The 19,114-nt window shown below is 42.7% G+C and overlaps 1 protein-coding gene across 18 annotated transcripts in view; it reads right to left on the bottom strand.

The window, feature by feature from the left end:
- Positions 1-19,114, bottom strand: part of GMEB1 (glucocorticoid modulatory element binding protein 1) — a 43,741-nt gene that overhangs the window by 20,425 nt on the left and 4,202 nt on the right. For 6 of the 18 annotated variants that reach the window (XM_084963580.1, XM_084963582.1, XM_084963575.1 and 3 more), the window contains exons 2-5: positions 16,164-16,321; positions 7,197-7,279; positions 4,443-4,567; positions 3,343-3,446 (exon numbers count right to left, since the gene is read on the bottom strand). Coding sequence is in view for 7 of the 18 variants with exons in the window: in XM_021095685.2 (XP_020951344.1) it covers positions 3,343-3,446; positions 4,443-4,567; positions 7,197-7,279; positions 16,164-16,291 (440 nt within the window). In the remaining 11 variants the exon portion in view is untranslated. Of the gene's footprint in view, positions 1-3,342; positions 3,447-4,442; positions 4,568-4,819; positions 4,883-7,196; positions 7,310-16,163; positions 16,323-19,114 lie in introns of those variants that run through there. The other 12 variants (XM_084963581.1, XM_084963583.1, XM_084963584.1 and 9 more) reach the window with 5 other exon arrangements.

The following is a 19,114-nucleotide window of genomic DNA, read 5'->3' as shown; positions in this document are numbered from 1 at the left end:
CACAGAGGAATTACAGTTTTGTGATAAGATTCTGATGTATTGGTATTTGTAGACCAGCAAGATCTGTTGCCACTTCTGAAGACATAAAACTTCAGCATATTTCTTCCCTTAAAAAAAAGGAAGTTCCCTAGTGGTGCAGTGGGTTAAGGATCCCACATTGCCACAGCTGTGTTGCAGGCCAGCAACTGTGATGCAGGTTCAGTCCCTGGTCTAGGGACTTTTTTGGCTGTGGGTGCAGCCAAAAAAAAAAAAAAAAAAAAGATAACTCTTCTATAAATAGAGAGCAAAGTTGATTATACTATATCCGTACTATAAAATGTCCTCATAATTGGATACATAAGACATTGTTATTACAGGCCATGAGCAAAATCATGGGGTATTTTAATTATATTACTCTATGTTATAATGTCACTTGGCTTTCACTAAAGAGTTTTTTTTAGGCACTCGAGTCTTTTTTACATTTGGGGGAAGTTGGCATACGTGTGTTTTTCTGGGCAAATAAAAAAAAGCTAAGAACAACAAAAAAGAAAGTTAACAGGTATTCATCCCCAATGTCATACAACTACTGATCTCTCCCCAACACAGAGATATTGTCAATATTTCAGCATATTTTCTTCCACTAACTTTACTTAACATGTGTGTGTTTCTATTTTGGCCACACCCACAGTATATGGACATTCCCAGGCCAGGGATTGAATCTGATCAAAGAAACCAGTATGTGTGTGTGTGTGTTTTGGTTGTTTTTTTTTTTTTGTTCTTTTGTTTTTGTCTTTTGTCTTTTTAGGGCATATGGAGATTCCCAGGCTAGGGGTTGAATCAGAGCTGTAGCTGCGGGCCTACACCACAGCCACAGCAATGCCAGATCTGAGCCTAAGTCTATAATCTGCACCACAGCTCATGGCAACACCAGATCCTTAACCCACTGATCAAGGCCAGGGATCGAACCTGTGTCCTCATGGATATTAGTCAGATTTGTTACCGTTGAGCCATGACAGGATCTCCTTTGTGTGTGTTTTAAAACAACTAAAATCACATAAGTTCCTGTGGTACAGTAGGTTAAGAATCTGACTGCAGGAGTTCCTGTTGCAGCACAGCAGAAACAAAAAGCTAAAATCTCACTGTTTAATTTATATTATATTTTGTTTTCTTTCTTACATCATAAGGACTTTTCAAAGCACATAAGACAAAGGTAAGAGGTTTTGAGGTTCTTATACATGTTCTGTGGGGAACTTTTAATTCTTTTCTTTTTTTTGTCTTTTGTCTTTTTAGGGCCATACCTGCTGCATATGGAAGTTCCCAGGCTAGGGATCAAATCAGAGCTGTAGCCACCAGCCTATGCCACAGTCACAGCCACGCTAGATCCAAGCCATGTCTGCAACCTATATCACAGCTCACAGCAATGCCAGATTAACCCACTGAGTGAGGCCAGGGATTGAAACTGCATCCTCACGGATGCTAGTCAGACTGGTTTCCGCTGAGCCATAATGGGAACTCCTGAAACTTTTAATTCTTTTTTCTCTCTTTTTATCTTTGCTTTTTAGAGCTGCACCCTCAGCATATGGAAGTTCCCAGGCTAGGGGTCTAATCAGAGCTAGAGCTGCTGGCCTGCGCCACAACCATGGCAATGGAGGATCTAAGCTACATCTGCGACCTACACCACAGCTCACAGCAATGCCATATCCTTAACCCACTGAGCAAAGCCGGGCATCGAACCCACAACCTCATGGATACTAGTCAGATTTGTTTCTGCTGCACCTTAACAGGAACTCCTGGAACTTTTAATTCTTAACTGCATTTAAAATTTTTCTATCAATTTCTTGCTCAAGAAATACCAACTATGGAGCTCCCATTGTGGCTCAACAGTAACCCACCCAATTAGGATCGATGAGGATTCGGACTTGTTCCCCGGCCCCACTCATTGGGTTAAAGAATCCAGTGTTGCCAAGAGCTGTGGTGTAGATCGCAGACATGGCTTGGATCCCACGTTGCTATGGCTGTGGTGTAGGCTGATGGCTACAGCTCCAATTCTACCCCTAGCCTGGGAACTTCCATATACCGAGGGTGCGGCCCTAAAAAGACCAAAAAAAAAAAGAGGAAAAGAAAGAAAGAAAAAAGAAATACCAACTAATTTAATTACAGCAAAAGGGGAAAAATTACAATAATAAACTTGCTGCACAAAGAGATGGGTGGGGATGTTATACATTCTAAAGTTTACAAGAGTTCCCATCGTTCCCAACTAGGAACCATGAAGTTGCCAGTTTGATCCCTGACCTTGCTCAGTGGCTTAAGGATTGGCGTTGCTGTGAGCTGTGGTGTAGGTTGCAGATGCGGCTCGGATCTAGCGTTGCTTTGGCTCTGGCGTAGGCTGGTAGCTACAGCTCAGATTGGGACTCCTAGCCTGGAAATCTCCATATGCCATGGGAGCAGCCCTAGAAAAGGCAAAAATACAAAAAAAAAAAAAAAAAAAAAAGTTTACAATGGTATAATGATGGCAAAGATTGTATTCACTGTGCATAATTGTTATTTATGAACAGCACTTTTCTATTCTACCAAATTATCCCAGGATTTGTCAGGCAGCATACATCTCCATAGTTGTCAAACTTGCTTAGCACCTGGCTTAGCTCTACCTATGCTTAGCAACCTCAAGCAGGACTGTCATCTACTCCTGAGCTTCTCTACCCAGAGAAGATCCTACCCAACATTCTATCATCAGAAAAATTTGCCCTGGGAGTTCCTGTTGTGGCTCAGCAGTAACGAACCCGACTAATGTCCATGAGTATATGAGTTAGATCCCTGGCCTTGCTCAGTGGGTTAAGGATCCAGCGCTACCATGAGCTGCAGTGTAGGTCACAGACACGGCTTGGGTCTGCTATTGCTATGGCTGTGGTGCAGGCCAGCAGCTGTAGCTCCGATTCAACCCCTAGCCTGGGAACTTGCATATGTCACAGGTGTGGCCCTAAAAAGCAAAAAGAAAAAGACTAATTTACCCCGGATGCTGGGAAGAGTCAATTTAATTCAACTTTCCTTTTCTCACAGGGATTTTAAGAATAAGTCAAGGAAGGTCAAATAATGCATGGATTACTCAAGCCAATCCTTCAGAAAAAATAAAAATTCAAATTAAAGAGAAAAGACTGGAATTCCCTGGTGGCCTAGCGGCTAAGGACTCAGCACTGTCACTGCTGTGGCTCAGATTACTGCTGTGTCTTGGGTTCCATCCTTGACCTGGAACTTCTGTATGCCACAGGTACAGCCGATAAATAAATAAATTAATTAGAAAGACTGGGCTCTCTGGATTCTACCATGATTAAGTGCCCCAAAGACAGTTGAAAGGTATGGGCTCACCTGAGCATGATTCCACCCAGACGAATAGCTCTCTTCCAGTCCTTCAGGGTGGATTTGCCAGCCAGATGAACAAAATGCTTGGGGCTGATCAACTGATCATTGAACTAATGTAAAAAGAAAAGTCCAAAATAATCCAATGTCAACTTAGGCAGGCCAAGAGGGGAAAAAAGACATAACTTTACTTCTGATGTATAAACAATACCCAGATGACATCTTAAGTCATAGCCTTGTATTCTCTACCCATCTGTCCCATGTGCAGAGAAGGCGATCCTGCCCTGTCCTGGTACAAAGCTACAGATGACAAGAGGAGTGTCAGAGATGAATATACTGATTTGGATCTAATATCCGTTTATGCCCTGAATCAAGCAGGTGTTACAAAGACTGTTAAAATGAAGTAATCTATCCAGCCCTAATGACAAGATTCAGGATACGGTAGAAAGAACAAATATGGTAGAAACTAACAGCACTACAGAGCCTCAAAAGTCTGTAATTCTTAATGATTCCAGGACAATGCCAGTGATGATACCAACTATTTATGGGTAAAGCTATGGCTACCAGTGGAAACAGAATAAGCAATTATTTCCACATTGTGCTCTCATGAAAATTATTTTTATCAATAATAATTTTCAACAAACTACTAAATTACACATCACTGTGACATTTTACATATACTATCTCAGTTCATCTTCTAGCAACCTTACTGTGTGTAATTATTTTTACTGTAATATATAAGGCTCTGAAATATTAAATACCTTGCTCAAGGTCACCCAGCAAGTCAGTGATAGAGATGGGACTCCATTCATTCAACAAATATTTACTGACAAATATGCCAAGCACTATTTTAGATGCTGGGGATACACTGGTGAACAAAACAGACAAATTCTCAGCTCTCAAAGGACTTATAGTCTGGTGGGACTTGAATCCAGGTCAATTTCACTCCAAAGTCCTTACTTTTTTTTCACTGTGACACAAAGGGACTAGAGTCACAAAACGGGGGAAAACATTGATAATGGGGGAAGAGAAAGATGAAGCACTGAAACCACACCGTTTGAAAACAAGGAGCCCCAAAATAGGGCCTAGCAAGGAGAAAGGACAATTACCTTGACACATTTTACATTTATTCCTGGACATACAAACTTCTTCCAAAGGAGAATGGCTTTGCTCTCACCACAAGTTATAGGGTAAGCAATTTCCATGTCCTCATTTGCTTCTATAGTGCTTGCATCTGAAAATGGGAAAATATCAGTTATTTATCAAATACTCTTCCCCTGGAGTTCCCGTCATGGTGCAGTGGTAAACGAATTCCACTAGGAACCATGAGGTTGCGGGTTCGATCCCTGGCCTTGCTCAGTGGGTTAAGGATCTGGCATTGCTATGAGCTGTGGTGTGGGTCGCAGACGTGGCTCAGATCCCACATTGCTGTGGCTCTGCTGTAGGCTGGTAGCTACAGCTCCAATTAGACCCCTAGGCTGGGAACCTCCATATGCTGTGGAAGAGGCTCAAGAAAAGGCAAAAAGACAAAAAAGAAAAAAAAAAAAAACATACTTCCCCAAAGCTTAATTCAACACCTCTAGTCTCAGAGTTCCCATCATAGCTCAATGGTAATAAACTCAACTAGTATCCATGAGGATACGGGTTAGATCCCTGGCCCCACTCAGTGGTTTAAGGATCCCACATTGCCATGAGCTACACTGTACGTCACAGACGCAGCTCAGATCTCATGTTGCTGCGGTTGTGGCATAGTCTGGTAGCTGCATCTCCGATTCGACCCCTAGCCTGGGAACTTCCATATGCAACAGGGTGGCCCAAAAAAGTAAAAAACAAACAAATCAAAACAAAACAAAATCTCTAGAGTCTGCTGGTTCCAGCGAAGGGCTAACAGTTCACACTGGTTGATACTGGTTAGGAATTTCCTGGAAGAAGTATGGCATAACAGCTCTCTTACCAAGCCCCCACAGTGCCAGATACTGCATATGTGCTCTTACAGGCTCCATCTTTTTTTAATGATTTTATTTATATTTATTTATTTACATATTTATTTACCGGCTATGCCTGTAGCATGTGGAAGTTCCCAGGCAAGAAACTGAACCTGCACCACAGCAGCAACTCAAGCTACTGCAGTGACAACACCAGATCCTTAACCTGCTGCGCCACAAAAGAACTCCTATAGGCTCAATCTTAATTAGCTCTTTAGAAAATTCTATGAGGCTGTGATTGTTTCCTATGTACGTCTGTAGGTCTCAGAAAGATGAAGGTACTTTCCCAAGGAAACACAGCAAAAAGTAAGAACTTGGGATTAAAATCAGGTTTGTCCAATTTCCAAGTTTCTCTTCAGTTTCCTTCCATTGACTGCCCTCCAATCAACAGATCATCAGTCCTCATCCACAACTTCCCCAATGACAGAGATCAACTTTGAGGCTCCAATTTCTCTGAGGGATTTATATAGATGAAAATATTTTCAGCAACCCCCGCAAAGGGAGTTCCCACCATGACTCAGTGATTAACAAACCCCACTAATATCCACGAGGACGCAGGTTCGATCCCTGGCCTCGCTCAGTGGGTTAAGGATCCGGCATTGCCATGAATTATGGTGTAGGTGGCAAACATGGCTCGAATCTTGCGTTGCTGTGCCTGTGGTGTGGGCTGGCAGCTGTAGCTGATTCCACCCCTAACCTGGGAACCTCCATATGCCACAGAGGAGGCCCTAAAAAGACACATGCAAAAAAAGAAAAAGCAACCCCAGCAAAGTGATGTAATTATCAACTGATAAGAATTCCCTTGTGGCACAGTGGTTAAGGACCTGGCATTGTCACTGCAGTGGCTTAGGTCACTGCTGTGGCACAGGTTTGATCCCTGGCCTAGGAACTTCTATGTGTCACAGGCACAGTCAAAGAAAAAGAAAAAGAAAAAAAATTATCTGACAGCCCTAGCATCTTAATTAGTCGTGTCTCTAGATATGCCATCATTAAACTGATAGCTAAGCACTGGTAGGGCACACTGGATAGGGGGTGGAAATAAGGCACAAAAGGCAAGAAATTTCAACCAAGGAAGCTAAGGTCAAAAGTACTAGAACGGGGAGTTCCCTTCATGGCTCAGCAGTTAACGAACCCGACTAGGATCCACAAGGACACGGGTTTGATCCCTGCCTCGATCAGTGGATTAAGGATCCAGCATTGTCATGAGCCATGGTGTAGGTTGCAGATGCAGCTTGGATCCTGTGTTGCTGTGGTTGTGGCATAGACCGGTGGCTGCAGCTCCAATTCGACATCTAGCCTGGGAACCTCCATATGCCGCAGGTGTGGCCCTGAAAAGCAAAAAAATAAAAAATAAAAGGCACTAGAACGGGAGTTCCCACTGTGGTGCAATAGAATTTGACTGCAGTAGCACAGGTTGCTACGGAGGTGTGGGTTCCATCCCCAGCCCAGCACAGTGGGTTAAAGGATCTGGAGTTGCCAGAGCTGTGGCATAAAGTGTGCTATAGGTTGAAGATGAGGCTCGAATTCAATCTATGGCCCATGAACTTCCATATGCCTTGGTTACAGCCATTAAAAAAATAATAAAAATTTTTTTTAAAAAAAGGAGTTCCCATTGTGGCTCAGCAGTAATGAGCCCAACTAGTATCCATGAGGAAAGGGTTTGATCCCCAGCCCCACTCAGTGGGTTAAGGATCTGGCATTACCATGAGCTGTGGGTATAGGTCACAGACATGGCTTGGATCCTGTGTTGCTGTGGGTGTGGTGTAGGCAGTTAGCTGCAGCTCCAATTCAACTCCTAGCCTGGGAACTTCCATATGCCGTGGCTGTGTCCTTAAAAAAAAAAAAAAAAAAAAAGTACTAGAACAACAAAAAACTTACCAATCCCTTCTTCAATTTTGTGTATCGTGTGAGTTTCTACTGCCACAACTGCTGTGTTGTTCTCGGACCCAGCTTCATAAATCCTGTTGTAAAAGTGTCCATCGATAAACAAACTACATAAATCATGAAAAAATTAATATTCACAGCATGGGGTTAAGAAATTTGTTTTAATCTATCTCAAAAGGAATAAAATAATATACTTTACTACTCAATGTTAGTGTTCTGTTCAGTGCCTCATTGTATTTAAATTCCAAGCTTCCAGAACTGCTTAGCAGCTACTACCATTGAAAGGAATCAACAACTTTCCTCACCCCAAAGGAAAGTTACTCTTGCACCTATTTACACTGTTCCTTGTTACTATTTTACACCAGACTTTACCCTTCCTAGCATTAAAAGCTCATGGAGTTCCCATTGTGACACAGCAGAAATGAATCTGACTAGTATCCACGAGGATGTAGGCTCAATCACAGGCCTTGCTCAGTGGGTAAGGGATTCAAGCTGTGGGATAGGTCTCAGACTCAGCTCAGATCCCGAGCTGCTGAGGCTCTGGCATTGGCCAGCAGTGGTAGCTCCGACTGGACCCCTAGCCTGGGAAGTTGCATATGCTGCAGGTTCAGCCCTAAAAAGCAAAAAAAGAAAAAAGTAAAAACAAGCTCATGACATAAGAATTAAGTCATAGAATTCTCCAAACAAGACTAATAAGTAATACTGCTGTATAGTTCAAGCCAGGAAGAATCTGCTGATCACAGAAATGATGTCCCTTGTTGGAATCTAGGCACGTCAGCCATTTTTACACTTTAGCACTTTTCTTTAAGGGCTGTATCTGCGGCATATGAAAATTCCCAGGCCAGGGGTTATATTGGAGCTGCAGCTGCTAGCCTACACCACAGCAACATGGGATTCTAGCTACGTCTGTGACCTACACCACAGCTCACAGCAACGCCAGATCCTTAACCCACTAAGCAAGGCCAAGGATCAAACCTGCATCCTCATGGATACTAGTTGGATTTATAACCAGCTGAGCCACAACAGGAACTCCCACTTTAGCATTATTTAAGGCACCATATTCAAATGATCCACATGAGCAAATACTAGTTTAAAAAAAAAAAAAAAAAAGAGGAGTTCCCATTGTGGCTTAGTGGTAACTAAGGACATTGGGTTCAATCTCTGGCCTCACTCAGTGGGTTGAGAAGTCTGTGTTGCTATGGCTGTGGTGTAGGCCAGCAGCTGCAGCTCTGATTGGACCCCTAGCCCAGGAACTTCGATATGCCTCAAATGTGGCCCTAAAAAGAAAAAATTAAAAAAAAAGAGATTATGCCCAAAGTAACTAGCAGTAGAGGTACCACTTAAGCAAAATCTCTCTCCAAAATGTTTCTACCTTCTTTTTCATCTTTTGTCTTTTTAGGGCCACATCCGCGGCATATGGAGGTTCCCAGGCTAGGGTTCTAATTGGAGCTATAGCTGCCAACCTGCGCCACAGCCACAGCAATGCGGGATCTGAGCCATGTCTGAGACTTACACCACAGCTCATAGCAACGTCAGATCCTTAACCCACTGAGCGAGGCCAGGGATTGAACCTATAACCTCATGGTTCCTAGTCGGATTCATTTCCACTGCACCATGAGGGTAACTCCTGTTTCTACCTTCTAAGAAATGGTTCAGATAACCTACCATGATACAGTGATGACTTTTAACTTCCATAGTAGGAGTTCCCATTGTGGCTCAGCAGTAATAAACTTGACTAGTATCCATGAGGATGCTGATTCAATCCCTAGCCTCCATCAGTGGCATTGCAGTGAGCTGTGATGTAGGTCGCAGATGCAGCTCATATCCCATGTTGCTGTGGTGCAGGTCGGCAGCTGCAGCTCCAATTTGACCTGTAGCCTGGGAATCTTCATATGCTGTGGGTATGGCCCTAAAAAGCAAAAAAAAGAGAAAAATTTCCATAATAAACCTAATGTTAATTACTGCATCTTGTTATCATAAAGCACTGCCTGAATCCTTTGCATCAGTGACTACCCACCCACATGGTGACATCTTTAGCACAGATCTCCCTTCTAAATTCCACACCAGGACACAATTAACTACTAAATAAATAAAATCATGTGTTTTTGTTTTTGTGTTTGCTACAGAACACAGCAGCTTGATGTGGGATCTCAGCTCCTGGACCAGGAACTGAACTCAGGCCACAGCAATGAACATGGCAAATCCTAACCATTAGACTACCAGGGAACTCCCTAAATAAATATTTTTGGACACCCCATAGGACTCTGTTGAATTCACTATGTCTAAAATAACCAAGTTCTCTCTCCTCTCCCACCTCCCAAACTACTCTTCTTCCTATATTCCCCATCCTTGTTAATGGCATCACACCGCACAGTAGACTAAAACAAAAGCCTGGGAATTACACTAAATTTCTCTCTTTTCCTCCTCCTCAACTCCTACAGTCAGTCACCAAATCCTGCCAGATGCAACTCAACACTAGTCAGCCTCCCTGTCTCTATTTCTACCACTAATGCCTTAATTCAGGCTAAGTCATCTCTAGGCTGAAGTGGTCTCTTTGCCTCTTCCTGGTCGTCTGTATTCCTCCCACAGTGATCACGGAACACCCCCCTTAAAACCCTTCATGAACCCTCTCCATAGAGTTCTCTTGTGGCACAATGGGTTAAGGATCTGGCACTGTCACCACAGCAGCCCAGGTTGATCCCTGGCCTGGGAATTTCCATAGGTTGTGGGCATGGCCAAAAAACAAACAAACAAAAAGCCCCTCTCCTTTCTGCTGAGATAAGGCTCCAGTCCTTACTATGACATTTAAGTCCCTCCAAGATCTGGCCCCTGGTTTTAACTCTCACCAAACCCCACCTGACAATCCAAGCCCTAACTGTACCAAACTATTTGTGGTTCCCAAAATTGCCATCTTCTCTCTCCACTCCCCCCCACCCCCGCTTTTTTTCTTTTTTGCTTCTTAGGGCCACACTTGGGGCATATGGAAGTTCCCAGGCTAGGGATCATCAAAACTGTGTATTAATGGATACTAGTCAGGTTCGTTACCACTGAGTCACAACAAGAACTCTGAAAACTGCCATCTTCTTTTACACTATCTCTGCTCTCCTCTCCCCAGAACATCCGTCCGCATTTTTTGTTTTTCAATAAGTATCCTCCATGATTCATTTCCTTCCAACCCTCTGGTCTAATCGCCCACTTCCTCCTTTGTGACCCAACTGTGTTTTATTTAGGCTTTGATCACAACAACTATAACACTTAATACTTAAAACTTGTTTACCTGTTTGTCTCTCCTTGGGCATAGTATAAAAAGTACCTGAGAGCAGAGATTATATCTTATTCATTTATTCAATTTTTTATGGCAGGCATCTTGTATACTAACTGGGATATGGCAAAGCACCTAACAAATGACTGGTCAATGAATGAGGAATGTGATAAACATGAGAAACCACTGCTTGAAGTACATTTAGTAAACTCATTCTAACTTGACCAATATGTGCAAAATCCTTTCAAAGAATAAATTCTGAGGGGTGGAGAAAGGGGCTGGGGTTTGGGATGGAAATGCTATAAAATTGGGTCATGATGATCATTGTACAACTATAAATGTAACAAAATTTATTGAGTAAATTAAAATAAATAAATAAATACATAAAGTGATTAAAAAAAAAAAGAATAAATTCTTAAGAGTTCCCATTGTGGCTCAGTAGTAACGAATCCCACTGGTATCCATGAGGACGTAGGTTCGATCCCTGGCCTTGCTTAATGGGTTAAGGATCCAGTGTTGCCATGAGCTGTGGTGTAGGTTGCAGACACAGCTCGGATCTGGCGCTGCTGTGAGTGTGGTGTAGGCCAGCAGCTATAGCTCAGATTCGACCCCTAGCCTGAAAACTTCCAAATGCCACAGGTGTGGCCCTAAAAAGCAAAAAAAAATTTTTAATTTTTTTAATTAAAAAAATAAATAAATTCTTGGAGTTTCTGCTGTGGCTTAGCAGTAACAAACCTGACTAGTATCCATGAGGACATGGGTTTGACCCTGGCCCCACTCAGTGGGTTAAAGATCTGGTGTTGCTGTGGCTGTGGTGTAGGCTGGCATTGTAACCCTAGCCTGGGAACTTCCATATGCTGCGGGTGTGGCCCTAAAAAGACAAAAACAAACAACAATAAGAATAAATTCTTAAAGTTCCGGTCATGGCTCAGTTGTTAACGAACCTGACTAGCATCTATGAGGACTCAGGTTTGATCCCTGGCCTTGCTCAGTGGGTTAAGGATCTGGTGTTGCTGTGAGCTTTGTAGGTTGCAGATGTGGCTCAGATCCCGCGTTGCCATGGCTCTGGCGTAGTCTGGCAACTACAACTCTGATTCGACCCCTAGCCTGAGAACCTCCACATGCCGCCAGTGTGGCCCTAAAAGACAAAAAAAAAAAGAATTATTGCTTATACATAATTTCAACAACTAGTAAATTGCACTTGGGGTGGGAAGTCAGGGCATAGTCTATATCTTTATGGGCAAACAAGGTTTTTTTTTGTTTTTGTTTTTTTGTCTTTTCTAGGGCCACACCTGCGGCTTACAGAGGTTCCCAGGCTAGGGGTCTAATCGGAGCTGTAGCCACCAGCCTACACCATAGCTCACAGCAACGCTGCATCCTTAACTCACTGAGCAAGGCCAGGGATCAAACCTGCAGCCTCATGGTTCCTAGTTGGATTTGTTAACCACTGAACCATGACAGGAACTCCTGGGCAAACAAGGTTTTATCAGGGAAAATTTTTCTAAAAGTATGCAGGATAGTGATAGATTTAGCCTAGTTCCCTACACCTACTATAACTATCGTCAAAAATCATAAAATATGTTTAAAATATGTTATAAAATATAAGATACTGACATGCTTATGAATCATCAAAGTAAGGTAAAATTATGTTTACTAAAGCTTTAAAGGTTAACTCTACATCATTGTAAATCTCTAAAAATGAAATTTCACATATAGTTAATGAGGTTGGAGAGGGGGACAGGAGTCAGCTCAGGCAGGACTTTGTAGACTATGGTGGGAACGTAAGATTTTATTTAGGATACAATGTGAAGGCATTGGAGGACTGAACAGAGACGTGAAATGATGATTTGGGGTTTTGTGGGGGTTCTTTTGGCCACGCCCATATCATGTGGAAGCTTCCAAGCCAAGAACTGAACCCATGCCAGAGCAGCAACCGAGCAGTGACAATCTAGATCCTTAACCTGCTATGCCACAAGGGAACTCCAGAGACCCGCACTTTTTATTTTTATTTATTTATTTATTTAGGGCTACACCTGTGGCATGTGGAAGTTCCCTGGTTACAGGTCAAATTGGAGCTACAGCTGCCAGCCTACACCACAGATCATAGAACGCCAGATCTTTTAACCCTCTGAGTGAGGCCAGGGGTAGAACCTGCATCCTTATGGATGCTTATCAGGCTTGTTACCACTGGGCCACAACAGGAACTTGCCAGAGACCTGTACTTCTTATCACTAGAAGCACTGTTTTTGTTCCCTGCTTATTTTAATAAAATGAGACTAAAATGCAATAAAATATTCAAATAAATAATACAACTAGAAAAATCAACTCACAGGCACCTCTAAATACAATACCTCAAAATGTTTATTCACTAGCTTATGTACTAAAATTTTGTATAAACAGTGGATTGGAGAGTCAATATATATTATACAAAGATGCCTCTATCTAATCAAGCAATAAGAGGTTTCCAGAAAAGGCATTTTGAAAATAAGAGACAAACAAAAGAAAACTAAGTGGAACTAAATCTTCAAAAGAATTAAGTCTCTAAATAGCAGAGAAGATTTTTCCTGTCTCTACTAGGGATAGGATAAGGGACAATTGATAAATGATGCCTCCATGAGAAAATAAAGCTGCCAAGAACTAAAGAACCTGCCCTTTAATTCCTCCTGATGCTACCCTACCTCAAAAAGTAACAACTACAAGTATGTATATGTATGGTCAAAGGAAATTCCCAAACAAGTGAATCTGAATAAGCATGCATAATCTGTTGGTGCCAGTAAAATTCAGAACCACTCTAGGAGTTCCTGTTGAGGCTTGGCAGATTAAGAAATTGACTCCTGGGAGTTCTCGTCGTGGCTCAGTTGTTAACGAAACCGACTAGGAACCATGAAGTTAAGGGTTCGATCCCTGGCCTTGCTCAGTGGGTTAAGGATCCGGTGTTGCCGTGAGCTGTGGTGTAGGTCGCAGACGTGGCTCAGATCCCACATTGCTGTGGCTCTGGTATAGGCTGGGCCACTACAGCTCTGATTTGACCCCTAACCTGGGAACCTTCATATGCCTTGGGAGCAGCCCAAGAAATGGCAAAAAAGAAAAAAAGACCAAAAAAAAAGAAAGAAAGAAACTGACTCCTGTCCATAAAGATGTGGGTTCAATCCCTGGCCTCGTTCAGTGGGTTAAAGGATCCAGCATTGCCGTGAGCTGTAGTGTAGGTCACAGATGCAGCTCGGATTTGGTGTTGCTGTTGCTGTGGCACAGGCTGGTAGCTGCAGCTCTGATTCCACCCCTAGCCTGGGTACTTCCATATACTACAGGTCTGCAGGTGAGGCCCTGAAAAGAAAAAAATACAAGAACAAAAAAAAAAACACTCTATAGGCTATATGTTGGGAATTAATATCAACTTTCCCTTATAGATCTTAGAATGTTTCCTTTATGCTTAACAATATTCAGAAATGTCAACAAAGCTATGATTATATTTTTTAAACTAAGAAGAAAAAGTCCTTATCTTTTACAGATATATACTAATGTCTGGGATTTGCTTAAAAAAATTCAAGAGTGAGTGGATGTAGAGATGAAATAAGACTGGCCACATGTTGATAACCGCTGAAGCTATGTGATGGATGAGGTTCATTATCGTATTTTCTTTATTTTGAGGTCTATTTGAAATTTCCTTTGCTAAAAAGCTTTTTAAATTCCAAGATAGGTTACCTGTCTTTCTCCAGAAAATTTAAGGCAAGTTACATTATTTAGTAGACTAGGACTGGATTACAGTCCTCCCTTGGTATTGGTGGGGGATTGATTCCAGGATACTCCCATCCCTCAAACACCAAAACGCACAGATATTCAAGTCCCTTAAAATGGTATAACAGGGACTTCCCTTTGTGGCTCAGCAGTTAACGAACCCAACTAGGATCCATGAGGATGCAGGTTTGATCCCTGGCCTCACTCAGTGGGTTAAAGATCCAGTGTTGCTGTGATATGTGGTGAAGGTCGCAGTCACAGCTCAGATCCCGAGTTGCTGTGGCTGTGGCATAGGCCAGCAGATGTAGCTCCAATTGGATCCCTAGCCTGGGAACTTACATATGCCAGAGGTGTTGCCCCCCACCCCCCGCCCCGCAAAATGGTGTAACATTTGCTTTTTGCTTTTTTTTTTTTTGGCTGCACCTGCAGCATATGGAGGTTCCCAGACCAGGGGTTAAATCAGAGCCACAACTACTGGCCACAGCCTACGCCACAGCCACAGCAACATAGACTCCAAGCCAAATCTGCAACCTACACCACAGCTCATGGCAGTACACCGGATCCTTAACCCACTGAGCGAGGCCAGGGATCGAACCTGCAACCTCATGGTTCCTAGTCAGATTGCACCACAACGGGAACTCCCCCAAATGGCATAACATTTGCATATAACCTATGTACGTCCTCCCATATACTTTAAAACATCTCTAAATTACTTATAATATTTAATACAATGTAAATGCTTTGTAAATAGTTGCTTGCGTGTGGCAAATTCAATTTTGCTTTTTAGAACTTTCTGGACTTTTTTCCTTTTCTCTTTTTGGCCATGCCAGAGGCATGCAAAAGTTCCCAAGGCAGGGACTGAACTCACAGCACAGCTATAACCAGAGCCACAGCAGTGATAACACAGGATCCTTAACTGCTGAGCCACGAGGGAATGCCTGGATTTTTTTTTTTAATATTTTTCATCCAAGGTTGGTTGAATCTGTGGATGCAAAACCTGAAGATACAGAGAGCCAACTGTATATGTTTGCCCAAGAACACTTCTAATCCTGTGAAGAATCTTTTATACATTCCCCAAGATAAAATAACTACTCCTGCTTCTCTCTGTAGATCTAATTCCTATTTAAACCTCAAGACCACTATAAAATCTTTCCTCTTCTATCAAATTCATAGCCCACCCCAACCATGACACTTGGCACTTCTTAGATTTTGCCATGTAAGTAATATCTTAACTTATAAAACATGTATTTTTGGTTTACACACCTAGAGTGCAAGCCTCAAATGGTGGCAACTATGTACTATGTTTCTTCCAACATCTTTACATTTTTTAATAATGGCAGGTAGATGATATATATATTTTTTGTTTGTTTGTGTTTTTTTAGGGCTGCATCCATGGCATATGGAAGTTCCCAGGATAGGGTTCAAATCGGAGCTGCAGCTGCTGACTTGCACCACAGACACAGCAACACAGGGTCGGAGCTGCGTCTGTGACCTACACCACAGCTCGTGGCAACACCAGACCCTCAACCCACTGAACAAGGCCAGGGATCAAACCCGCATCCTCATGGATACTAGTCGGGTTCGTTACCACTGAGCCATGATGGGAGCTCCAAGGAGTGCTTTTATAGTTGCCTCACCTACTCTCCTCTGACTCTAACTACACTGTCTTTTGGTAAACGTGTACCAAGACCTTATGCTAAACAGTGTGAATAAATAGATGAGGGAACCACTAACTTACTCTCAAGGAACTCATAGCAGAGTAGAGGGAGAGAGACAAGGAAACAGCAAATTGTTGTAATAAGTATTGAATAACAAATATAGCACACAATACATTGTAGAGATGAAGAAAATCTAGCCACTCTGATGCTGAATGTCTCATTGTGCTGAGACACCTTAAAGTTATAATTTCCTCGTTCTCTAAACCTCCCAAATTTTTCAGAATATCCAAATCTCTAGTCACTTACCCTTGTTGCACAGGCTGTAACTGCAAGATTACTTGGGTTTTAGTGTCTTCGGGGTTCTCCCCTTCATTTCCTTCGGTGGGTACCACAACCACATCCCCCACTGGGACGCTCACTTCCGCATTAGCCATCTTTCACATGAAGTCAGATAGTTGGGGCTGCTGTCAGAAACAAGAAGTACCAGTAACTTTGTCTGGTTTGAAAACACGGCAACCACAGGAAAGGAACACCAAGATAATAACTATTAATTCCAGAGGCACCCTGGAGACCACGGTCCTCTGAAAAGAAGGGAACTGTGAGAGGGAAAAGGTGTTGACGTAGACTCTGATCTTTCCAGAAATGCCTTAGCACTCACTTCCTACTGTAGGTTTTCTTAGTGTGATTCACCCAGTGGTGTGCCAGAGCCAGCTCTTACCAGCTCCTAAGAAACAACTGTGCACACCTCTTCCCAACTCCGAGTTTAGTGACATCAAGTTGGTAGCTTGAAATCAGTGATGCTGTGAGTATACACACCACAGAAACTGGCAAGCACTACCAATCAGAGTATTTTTTTCTTCTAGAGAGCTAGTTTACAGCACACCACTAGTTCCATCCCAAACAGCAAGCTCCTAGAAAGTGAGAATCATTACTTTTTTTGGAACTAGCCCTTACACTCTATCAAGTGCTCTGTCCTTTGTGAGTGACGTACTTAATAAGTATCCGCCGACTAAACTAAGTTGTATGGGAAGAGAAAGATGATTTGCATTGTGTGGTTGTTTAATAACTGAATCCAATTGTGTGACCTCCAGGAATGTCTTAATATCCCTTTGTCTTAGACTGAATGGAGATATGATCTTTCCTAACATCTCCTTTGGAGAGCTGCTGGGGAACCACAAACTCCTTGACTCTAAAGTAACTCAAAGAATAATCTTGATTTTTTAAAAATATGGCCACACCCAAGACATTCCCAAGTCAGGGACCTAAACCACAGTTGCGGCAACACCATCAGATACTTTAACCCACTGTGCTGGGCCAGGGATCAAACCTGCACCTCCACAACGACCAAGAGTCACTGTACTCAGATTCTTAACCCACTGCTCCACAGCAGGAACTCCGAATTATTTCAATCTTAATAAAAACTCAGAAGGGCCCAAGTTGTTCTGCAGGTGTCAGTCTTCACATTTGATCAGAGAGAGTCAGAGTCACTTATGAGAATATAGGTGAGAGCACTGTATCTACTTAGATATGTGATGACGGAATATGTTAGGACTTTGCCAAACTGTGCATAGACACACAATGGATGCAAGTCTGAATATGTAACTGGTACTTAGACAACCGAATCCACATTTTGGCTCTGCCATAGCAATTGTTCACCTATAAGGCACACACTTAAACATAGCACTCAAAGTCTCCCTCGGAGTTCCTGCTGTGGCTCAGCAGGAAACAAACCCAACTAGTATCCATGAAGATGCAGGTTCCATCCCTGGCCTTGCTCAGTAGGTTAAGGATCCGACATTGCAAAAAAAAGAAAAAAAAGTCTAATTTGGGGGCCAAACTTTCCCAGTTTGATCTGCAATTATAATATACTAAGAATCTTAAGACCCAGCCACACCAATTCCCACTGAATTCTGAATATATAATACATACTTTCAGGTTTCTATACTTTTGATATTCCATAAACCCCAAACTCCCTTCTCCCTCCTCTCCTTCTCCTTTCAAGGCCCAGTTCAAAGTTCACTCCTCCACAAAGCCACTGCCAAACTATTTTCTTTTCTGCGGTCCTCCAGTACTTGGCTTGCAGCTTCTCCTCTAGTGTTGATCACACTGTGCCTTGCACTGAGTTGACCAAACAGACATCTACCTCCATTACTGCACTGTATGCTCTGTGAGGACAGGTGCTGCTTATCTAAAAACCTTGTCTCCCACAGCCTTGCTCCTCACTGACATCTGTTGGTTCAATTTTTGTGTTTGACCTAAATTCCTCTTATCTGACTTAGACTTCTGCCCTTTATGAGTCTCACATTCAAACTTTTTTTCCTGGATTAAACACCTCCTATATCCCAAATTGAAAGCATGTTCCCTCTCAAACCTGCTCCTATGTTTCCTGCCTCAATAAATGGTGCTTCCCTCCACCCATTTTCTCAAGCCAGAAACTAAGGAGTTATTTTTGACTCCTCTTTCTAAATCCAACCAACCACCAAGTCCTATTCATTCTATCACCTATATATCTCTTTTAACCATCTCCCTTCTCCATCTGTGCTGCCACCACATTCTGAGCTACCACACTAGTACCTGGATTTTTCCAGCTGTTTCTCATCAGTACCCTAATCTCTGGTCTTGATCTCCAACACATTATCTACAGAGCAGACAAAGTGATCTTACTAAAGGTCATTTCCCCACTTAAAAATCCTTCAGTGCATTCTCTTTGCTGCTATTAATGTGCAAACACCCTGACATGGCTACAAACCCGCCGCCCCAAATCTGTCCCTCGTCCACTCTACTAGCCTCATTTCTCACAGTTTTTCCTCTCACATCGTGGGCTCCTGCCATTGAATTTTTTCCAACTTCTCAAACATCCCATATTTCCTGGCCTGAGCCTTCATACTTGTTTGCTCTACCTGGAATTCTCTTTTCCTTCCTCTTTGGCTAGTCACTGCTGAACTTTTGAGACTTATTTGAAACATCACTTCCTCAGAGAGGCCGTCTGAAACTTCCTTAACTGGATTTTTTTTTTTTTTGCTTTTTAGGGCCACACCCAAGCATGTGGAGGTTCCCAAGCTAGGGGGTCCAATCGGAGCTACAGACGCCGGCCTATGCCACAGCCACAGGATCCAAGCTTCGTCTCTGCAACCTACACCACAGCTCATGGCAAGGCCAGATCCTTAACTCGCTGAACAAGGCCATGGATCGAATCCGAAATCTCATGGTTCCTAGTCAGATCTGTTTCCACTGCACCGCGACGGGAACTCCCCTTA

This window comes from Sus scrofa, chromosome 6 (assembly GCF_054392235.1).
Source record: "Sus scrofa isolate SSC_HxYL_T2T_F1_AM1 chromosome 6, Sscrofa_HxYL_maternal_Yorkshire_Landrace_v2.0, whole genome shotgun sequence".
Taxonomy (NCBI): Eukaryota; Metazoa; Chordata; class Mammalia; order Artiodactyla; family Suidae; genus Sus; species Sus scrofa.
The sequence above is the reverse complement of the archived record's forward strand: the minus strand, read 5'-3'. Positions and strand labels throughout refer to the sequence as shown.